The sequence below is a fragment of the Streptopelia decaocto genome (assembly GCF_964273445.1).
Source record: "Streptopelia decaocto genome assembly, chromosome: 11".
NCBI classification, from domain to species: Eukaryota; Metazoa; Chordata; class Aves; order Columbiformes; family Columbidae; genus Streptopelia; species Streptopelia decaocto.
Window position 1 is genome coordinate 16,336,644 of NC_138666.1, and position 10,152 is coordinate 16,346,795.

The window sequence follows — 10,152 nt, forward strand, 5'->3', positions numbered from 1 at the left end:
TTTTGGAAAGACAAAAAAAACCCCAAACCCTAGGCCTCAGAAAATAAAAATTTGAATAAGAATTTCCAGTGTTCCCAACAAAAAATGGGAGGAAAGCACATTTGCAAAAACATATGAGCTAATAATGTATAAGAGAGAGGAAAACACAATGCATTAAAGATTAAAGCGAAATCAAGCCAGACATACCTGAGTTGTTGATAAGCGAAAAACGGGGCCAGTTGTGGGCACTGACAGTCTGGGTGAGATGCTGGTAGGACCCTGTCCCTGTGTCTGTACTTGCGCCTGCATTTGAGCCTGCGCCAGAGCCTGCTGAGGCACCATTACAAGCTGTCCAGCATCCGTGCGCACCAAGACCATACCTAAGGAGAACAAAGTAACAATAACTATACAATAAAGAATAATATTCACAGAACTAACTACAAAATACAGAATAAAATTCATGTATAGCACTGTATGTTTTTCTTTCTTTATTTTTTTTTTTTAAATTCTGATGTAACATGAGATTTTCTTTCAAAAAAGAAATGGAGCCCCTACTAGCAGACAAAACCTCATTTGAATTCCAAACTGAATTGGGTATAGCTGTACTTTATGGATAACAGTGGTGAAAAAAGTGGTCACTCGAGTGTATAGGCACACAGTGACTCTCAGCAGCCCAGCCAGGGTCAGCAGAATGAAATTAGAAAGAAATATCCATTACAACTAAACTGTAATCACAATCCAGTAGCTGAGAACAGAATTCAGTATGAACATACCAGGGACAATGACATACGAGCTTTACCAAAAAAACAGCTTTAGGGGATGTGTACATGCAAACATTAGGCCAGACATTTCTGAGTATACAATATATGAGATTTAGTTAATTGTTGAGCATTAACACTTGGATTTGACACCCACCATCATCGTATCAGTGGTTTGGACATCAAGAAAAAAATATCGTCGTACCCAGGTTCTCCTGCCCATCTACTCTGCCCTGGGGAGACCACACCTGGAATACTGTGTCCAGTTGTGGCCCCTCCGTTCCAGCAGGACAGGGAACTGCTGGAGAGAGTCCAGCGCAGGGCAACAAAGATGCTGAAGGGAGTGGAGCATCTCCCGGGTGAGGAAAGGCTGAGGGAGCTGGGGCTCTGGAGCTGGACAAGAGGAGACTGAGGGGTGACCTCATTAATGTTCACAGATATATAAAGGGTGAGTGTCAGGAGGATGGAGCCAGGCTCTTCTCGGTGACAACCAATGATAGGACAAGGGGTAATGGGTTCAAACTAGAATACAAAAGGTTCCACTTAAATTTGAGAAGAAACTTCTTCTCAGTGAGGGTGGCAGAGCCTGGCCCAGGCTGCCCAGGGGGGTTGTGGAGTCTCCTTCTCTGCAGACATTCCAACCCGCCTGGACACCTTCCTGTGTAACCTCATCTGGGTGTTCCTGCTCCATGGGGGGATTGTACTGGATGAGCTTTCCAGGTCCCTTCCAACCCCTGACATTCTGGCATTCTGTGAGAATCAACCCAACTACTTCTCAGCACAAAATTATACAAGATATTTTAGGAAAACACTACAGGAATTGTTTTCAAATCAACAGAGTACTTCGCAAATGTTTTCTAAGACTTTCTGTAAGTAAATTATAATACTTACAGATTATTTGCTAGTAACATATTTCACAAATAGAGACCTTCTACACAACACAGCCAGTGCCATCATGTTTTACCCTAAGTGTAACTGGCCAAAGTTTTCCCCAGTCAGCAGGAGAGAAAAGGGGAGACAACAGTTAAGTTGGTCCCTGAATCATCTGGAGCATCACACTTATTCAAGATCACTGCCAAGCATGTGATGTGCTTCCTCTAGTTCTCTCAGAATTAAGCAGCAGTTCCCCAGACAGATTATTTTAAAAGAATTTCGAAGTTCGTTCGAGAGTACATTTTAATAATTTAACCTAGGTAGGATACAACATAGGGCATGATGGCTCTACAAACAGAAAAACATCTTGCCTGTAACTACGGGAGAACCAAAACATAAGGATCTAGGAAGTCAACTTTTATTCTGTTTATAAAGTCAGTAGATGTTATTTCTACAACTTATCTCTATGTGCAAATTGCTTCACATATATCTTTTAACTTTGCAAGGGAAAAGAAACACGGTAAAAGCTTACATCCACTTCTTGATACTAGCTCCCCCTCCGAAAAAAAAGCCAAAACACCTCAGCAAATGGACATGGTCTGCAACATATCATGAGGATCAAGAAACCTGAACAGTATTATATCAAGCAAGTAACAGATTTCAAAAGTACCTTATACCAAGAAAGTCAGTCTGTCCATGTATGACACAGAAATACAAATCCCAGACCGGGGATGAACACGTGAGTGGACGGCAGCACCAGTAAAAAGCCCTCACTCACGGAGCCTCAGGTGCTCCCAGCCACCTGCCACTGCTGAAAACACGAAGAAAAGGCAAATTTCTCCCACTACAATCTAAATATTTGTGGAAATTGAGCTTTAAGGCAAAAAGGCAAGAGAGCTGTAACAAGGATCACATCTAAAAGCCTCTTACAAAACCCAGAGAGTTATTTTCAAGAGAGTTGAAATAAATACATAAATCTCATAAAATATTGCAATTCAGGTTCACCAGCCCTTCAAGCACCAAACCTCAGGGTTTATATTGGCAGAAAATTCTGTAAGCAGATGTTGTAGCCGATATATGCCACTTTTGAACCATCTGGACACACAAAAATTAGTACATTAACAACTGACCAAACAACTATCACTTCTCTAATTGTGAACCTTATATAAAAACCCTCATAGCACAATGCCTAGCATGCATTAAAAAATACATGCTCTATTTGCATTACACTGATTCACTTATCTTCCAATTTTCTAAATTCCAAATTAAAAAAAAAAAAAAAGGAAAAATAAATTACAACACACACCACACAATTTCAATAAAGGTTGCAGACATAATTACTGCTATAAATGCAAAAATGTTCACGTATTAATGTTATGTTTTAATTCATTTTAGAGAAGTTTAGATTTGTTTTACTGACCAATATGTACAAATTAGCATCTAGTTAAATTATGAGATTTGTTTTTCCTTACTGTCAGCCATATTAAGATGAAGTACACAACTCAGGAGTATTATATGCTAAAATAACATACTATCAGAAACTGATTAAAACTTTTTGCTTTAGACAGAAGTTTATGACACAGGAGTTTCAAATCTTCACTAATTTAGAGAGTAAAAACTCAAAAAAAAGAGTGTTTTCTGAATACCTTTGACCTTAGAACATACTATCTTCATGTCTATGCAAATTTAATGGATTTCAAACTATCTTGTAATAAAATTCTAACTTTCCACAGTATTATTTCCATAACATTTTCTAAACCTTGGACCAGATTGCTTTCAAGGGCTGTCTTCCTCTTCCACTTGAAAATTAAGTAGCAGAACAAAGTATTGACACAATAAACTTCAGAAACTGCATGCAAAGTTATGATACATATTAACATATGTGTATATTAATTATCAAACAGATTAATATCAGGAAATCAAGGCTAAAGGCACTAATACAATCTGACTAGTAATCTCTTAACTGTTTTAACTTAGGTCCTCATGAAACCACAGAACCTTATCTGGTCAGAGCATGAGAATTTGGAGCAGGAATTTCATAAACTATGGCCAAAGACACAACTACTAGAAGTCCCCTTAGAAGCAAGCTTCTACACCATCACATTTTTGCTTCACCTAGCTAATAAATATCAACTATTTTAAGCAGCATGGTGGAAGAAATAAGTTATTTCAGAGCTCACAAATATCTCCACATATTATCATGCTACTAATAGAAAAAAAAAATAGTTCAAATGGTATATCAGCTCCTAAATTAAGAAGGCACAAAGTTACCAACTTTTTTCAACATGAAAATCCCTTAAAAAGTCCCTTCAAAATACTAGACAAAACAGTATACAATTAGAGGAGGTGTCACTAGGATGAAGGGAGGCTGTTTTGGTTAGTTAACAACCTTGCTGAACTTTTTAGTAACTAAAGATAAGAAACTAAAAGGAGAATAGACAAGATACAACAGTTGCTTCAGAGTTAGAAATAAAATCTGGTGAGGTAAAGACTGCAGAGACGCAGCAAAGAATGACACCTTCACACTGACCAACACGAAACAGCTTAAATTACACAAATTAGCCTGCTACTTTGCCACCTGACTCACAGCCTAAGACACCCTTGAAGGAAAACTTCTAAAGACTATTAAGAGTAAAGCAGAAAACAGAGTCCTTCAAAACATATGTAAAAACATTCCAACAGCCCAACTTTTTATGTCGCGCTCAACTGCTCACTACAGCACCGCGCATACCTTACCTTGACTACCGCTCTGTCCCTAAGATAAAACCAACAGTCCTAATTAGTTTGCATTAGCAACCGCCCGTCCCGCACCAATTACATCCTCATTACCGGCAGCCGGTTTGTCAGAAGCCGCCCTCACAGGTGGCTCTGCTTTTGTCTCCAGCACGTCGAGCAGCGGCAAGACGACAACTTTGGAAAAAAAAAAATCCCTCAGCCAAAAAGCAGAGGTTAGAAGGGGCGGCGAGGCTGTGGCCGTCGTGTTCGCACTTACCGGGCGGGATGGTGAAGCCGGGGGGCAGCTGGATGGTGGTCTGCTGGATGGCGGGCTGCTGCGGCGGCCTCACGATCAGCTGGGGGGCCACGATCCGGGGGGCAGCGCCCATCGCCGGCCTGGGCGACAGGGCCTGGGGGGCGGCGGGGGCGACGGGGAGGGCAGCGCCCGCCTTGGCGACGCCCGCGGCGGTGACCGCCGGCTTGGGCGCGGCTCCGGGGGCCGCCGGGGCGCAGTTGGCGACCGAACCCTGTCCCGGCGGGGCGGCCGCGTTGGGCGCGGGGCTGGCGGAGTTACTGAGTGCGTTTACTGCGGGGAGCGGGCCGGGCGCGGGCTTGGTCTGTGCTGTGGCGGCGTCGGCTCTGCCGTGGCTGCTGACTGGCGGGGCTGCCGCTGGCCGGCCCCCGGCGCCCTCCCCGTTGGGCGCCGCCTCGCCGGGGAGCGGCGCGGTCGTGGCGGCGGCGGCGCCCTCCGCCGCTCCCGCCGGCCCGGTGCCCCCCGCGGGGGTCTCGTTCCCCGGCGCGGCCTCGGCGCGCTGCGGCGGTGCGCTGTCAGCGGCGGGCGGGCTGCCGCCGGGGCTGGGGCTCCCCGCGGCCCGGACAGCGGCGCCGGCAGCCACATGGTTGTTGACAGGCTGGGCAGGGGCGCCGGCGGGCGGGGGGGCGGCGGGCTGCGGCGGGGCAGGGGCGGCGGGGCTGCCGCCGCCGCTGCCGAGGAGAGCCGGTCCATGTGATTGCTGCACACTACTACTGTTTACACTCACTCCCCTCCCTGCCGCCGCCGCTGCCGCCGCTGCCGCCGCCGGGGGGGACGGGGACGGGAGCGGCCCCTGGGCAGGGGCTCGGCTCTCCGCGGCTCCGGGGCACCCCGCCGCCTCCTCCACCCCGGGCGCAGGAGGGGGCGCGGGATGCCCTTGCTGCTGCCGGACCGGGCTGCTGCCCCCCGCTAGGCTCCCCTGGTGCTGCTGCTGCTGCGGCTGCTGCTGCTGGGACGGGGCGGAGGTCCTGGGCTGGGGCGCCTCGGCGGAGCCCCGGCCGCCGGCCAGCTGCGATTCCAAGGAGCCCACCAGGTCGCTGACCGCCTTCTCGTCCACCTCCTCGGAGAAGAGCAGCATCTCTTCCAGGGGGTCCGAGGCGCCCGCCGCCATCTTGCGCTGAGCTGGGAGCCGGCCGCGCAGCGCGCAGGCGCGCCGGCCTCTGGCGCGCGCGAGGCATTCTGGGAGGGGCCGGCTTCCTCCTCCCCGCCAGGGGGCGGGGCGGGGCAGAGCGCGGCTGCCGGCGGTCGGGGCGGCCCCGGCCCGCTCGCGTCCCCCGCGGCCTGGTGAGACCCAGAGGTGCGGGAGCGGCCCGGCAGCCAGACTGCTCTGGGCGAGGGACGGTTATGTGGAGGGCGGCAGGCGGCTCCCCGGCCGCCTCGGGAAGCCGAGAGGCGACAGCGTGTCCAGGCAGGTGCCTCGGCGGTGCAGGGGGTGTGTGACCCTGCCGTTGGCTCCCGGCAGGGAGGCCTGCGGGCCCGGGACAGATGGCTGTGAGCTGCACGGTGGGAACTCAGCTGCCGTGTGGTCGTGTTGTGTTTCGGTAGCGAAGCTGCTGCAGTTGTGCTCTTCGCCTTCCCTCCGTACCGGGCGAGGGCCGTTACACCCAGCACCATTTTTGCACGGTTACGGAGCACCAGCTGCCTCACACACAAACTCTGTCAGAGGAGGTGACTTCCAGTGCTGTTCACACCGTTGAAAATCCTAAGCTGCACGCAGAGTGTTTGCACTTGCATTTGCACTGCTGTGTCTGCTTCAGGCATTTATGTCCAAAGCTGCTGTTTTACCTGGACAAGAATGGTTGCAGTATGTGGACACTGCCACTTGTAAACCAAAAATAAGATTCATGGTGTCATCACAGCAGCTGCTGACATACTGTGTGCCTTTTGCATCCCCACAGGAAATTTGGGCTAGTTCTTTTTGTTACTAACACTTCTGCTATTGCACTCCTGCATGCTGTTTTCCCATGAGTGCTTGCCTCATACATTGAGAAATGCCATTTAAGAGAAAGACAGTTGTTCTAACCCATCACTTTTTTGACTAATGACAGGGCAGTTTCATTGATGCAACCTTCGGTATAAATAACTTTGCTCCTGTGAATCACCATTGCCCACAGTTCATTGATTCTGTTCTTGCACACAAGTGGTAACCACCGCGGATTTGTGAAGCTGCCAGCAGAAAGCACTTTGGGTTCCATCATGTGTGCTGGCCTGCAGCAGCGTGGATGTCTGCAAACGGGGATGTATCTGAGCTGCTGCTCTGTGGCCTGAAATGGTGACTCATTCTTCGTGTTGTGATTTTCAGGGTTTTCCACAAAACTGAAAAAGCTGCACCTGTGAATAATCCACCCCCAACTGCACAACGCACGGGTGGAAACAAGTGAAGGGCTCACAGTGCACACAACTTTTCTCCTATTCGCAGACTCAATCTGTTAAGTCATACCTTGTATGACTTGCTTAAGTCACAAGACTAAATTGCTAATAACTGGTTTGTTGCCATCCGTTTTCTCTCAATGTAGGTTACATTTTTTATTCAAGGTATTTTTTTCCTAATTGTCTGTTTATACCTTTAGGAGCAGGTTTATGATGAATCAAAATAAACCACTTTTAAAATGCATTAAAATTAGGTTGCACCAGTTTAATTAAGATGTCTCCTGAAATAAAACCAGTGCATATTTCTTAAATAAAGCAGCCAGTAAAAGTACTGAAGGACCAAACACATGGTTAGGATGTATAAAGGGGAGGCTGTGCACTAGATGAATGTGAAAGCACAGCAATGCTTATGAAAAACAGTATTAAGTGTATGCAGGAGGTCTAGACATCAAAAACTTGCATAGCAAATGAGTATTGCTTTTATAGAGTGCTAGAGCTGAATTAAATTTGGACTTTTAACAAATGTTTCTACCTGGAAACTTAATTAAAACAGACTATTACTCAATTTGGCATTGCACAAAAATAAAGAATATTCATTTGGGTTGGAAAATATCAGAGTCTATCCAATATTGATTTGTTAGGAGTCCCACATTTTATTATCAGAGAAGATTCCATGTTTCCTTCCCTTGCTTGCCCTGATCCTGGACTTCATTTACATACACAGTTTAACAAGAGAATGGAAAGACATATGATTCTGCAACTAGTCCTGACTATGAAAAAAGTTTTAGGATACATTTTTCTACCACTATGGCATTAAACCGAGTGTCTCCATAAAACCCCCCAGGGAGGAAAAATTTACTGTTTTGTAACTTTAGGAGATAAAAAGTAATCTTCCCACCAGAAAGAGAAAACAGCGAGTCATGACATACAACAGGATTCAAGACGTAAGAAATTACATACTTGTAATTACAGTTTTAAAGTACATTTGTGGGTGGATGAACTGTAAAATATGAATTCATGTTTCTTCCCACTCACCTCTTCTTAATTGAGCCATTTTATATATATAAGCACACAGAATAAGGAAGTGTAATAGCATATTTTATTTAATAAAACATGATGAATACTGATTCACATTGGACTCCTTTCAAGCCAAGAAATGATGACATACATAAGAATGTATATAAACTTGCTGATGAAACTGGCTTTGGGCTTGTGCCCATAGGGAATGAGTACAGAATCTCTGTGAACGTTTGTATTAATTCTTTTATTATAAAAATATTATTCAAATATTTACATGCTTTTCATCATAGAAAACATCACTCTGAATGTATTTGTTGCTCTTTCATTTTTTGGAGTTAAATATGTATAAAATAATAATTTAAAAAATCTTAAGAGAACACTGTGATAATCTCATCTCTAAAGTAGAATCTTTCCTGAATTATGTTTTGTTTGAAATAGATAATGTCTATTAGGAAAGTTAACTTCCAACCATGGCTTTAAAATCAGCTGTGAAAAAAAATACACCACAAAACTTATTGAGTTGTTATTCAGTTATCAACACTGTTAAGCCCTGTGCCCTGCTTCCAGCCTAAATTTTTCATTAATAACTCACTACATAATAGCAGCACCATCGCCATGTTAAGCTGCAGGGAGTAATAACAGTTCACACAGACAAGTATCTTTTTGTCATCTAGAGAAGTGAAAGCATTTTAAAAGGGGCATTATTTTTCTAGTATGTGTCATGGGTTTCCTTGAAAAACACATTTTCAGTACATTCAAATATACAACTAATTAAGTTTAAAACTAGCAGTAAAATGGTACCTACCAATTGAGATAAGATTTTGAGATAACTTAAAAGGAATTTACAGAACTCCTTACATTCATAATGGAAACTCACTTTATGCTAAAAAAAATATTATTTCAACTGCTGATTTTAAGTATGAACTAGAAATTATAAATTCCACAAATTGGAGAGCACAAAGATGGCTAAAGTAACCAACAACTGTTGTAGAAATATGTCTAAATTTAGCTTAATGTATTTCAGTTGCAAAGGAATTTCTTTTTTAAATACAGGTTACAGAAATCTAGGAGCTTTTGTTTTGAAGTTAATCATAATTGTAAATATTGCCTGTGCTTACCCAGACAGGACTTGATGGAGAGGATTGGGAAAATTAGACATCAAGAAGGTTCAAATTTAACCCTCAAATTTTTTGTCAAGGGGATAGTTTTCTATTCCTAGCTTTTTTTCTTTTATTCATTCTGGGCAACTTCTCTCTTTCAGAAACTTCGCAAGCATTAACACCTAAAAGCAAACTCCGGTAGTTTTCTGCTTGAATTCTCTCCTGAAATGTTCTTCTACTGTGTCCCAAGCTCAAAGAAACATCTATTTCTATTTCCTGTTCCACCACACAACTGTGAAACTCTAATTCTATAAATGTGAGTCTTTGACTACAATTTTGAGAGGCAGATGAGGGAAAACTTAGGAAGATGTTGGCCAGATGTTGTTCTCTCTCCTCCTATGTCAGTATCACAAGCCTGCCTTCCTTCCTTCCTCTCATGGTGTCCTCTCTTCATCAGCCAGGGGCCCCATCTTCCCTGCAACCTCCTCCAAAACGTTTCTTCCCTCTTCCAAGCCCCATCTATATCTGAAGCCAATACATCTCCTGTAAGGAGGCAGGAGCAGGAACACCACATAATAAAGACTGTAGCTGATCCTCAAGATTGTCATTAGGCTCTCCACCTCCTCCAACATGTTATTTAGCCACAGTTGAGAAGCAGCCACAGACCACTGTCCAGTGAAGACTTCAGGAAGACTCTCCTGTCAGGGATCATAGGTATCTTTTCTAAACAGTAGCTTTACTTCAAGATGAGTTGCAAATGCCAATTTCCAACAGCAGCCTCCCATGGACTCTATATGGCCACATACCTCTAGTCATTAACCAAAGAACTTTGATACATAATCCTCTAAGTAGTGCAGGACATGCTAGAAGCACATCACAGTAAAGATCCCTGGGCAATTGAGTTCTCCAGGACTTTACAGTCAGTTGAACTCAGGCATGCAGTTTCTAGTAGAATGGCTCCTATTTAGAACCATGCAGGCCATTCCAGAAAAATCTGGCTTGCCATTGTTTTTCAAAGCCCTAT

General features: G+C 44.9%; 1 protein-coding gene across 6 annotated transcripts in view; it reads right to left on the reverse strand.

Annotated features, from left to right (window-relative positions):
- The window catches only part of LOC309444830 (transcription initiation factor TFIID subunit 4-like), a 132,656-nt gene extending 126,901 nt beyond the window's left edge, over positions 1 to 5,755 (reverse strand). For all 6 annotated transcript variants that reach the window (XR_014185163.1, XM_082062966.1, XM_082062965.1 and 3 more), the window contains exons 1-2: positions 4,603 to 5,755; positions 187 to 359 (exon numbers count right to left, since the gene is read on the reverse strand). Coding sequence is in view for 5 of the 6 variants with exons in the window: in XM_082062966.1 (XP_081919092.1) it covers positions 187 to 359; positions 4,603 to 5,749 (1,320 nt within the window). In the remaining variant the exon portion in view is untranslated. The remainder of the gene's footprint in view (positions 1 to 186; positions 360 to 4,602) is intronic.
- Positions 5,756 to 10,152: the final 4,397 nt, after the last annotated feature.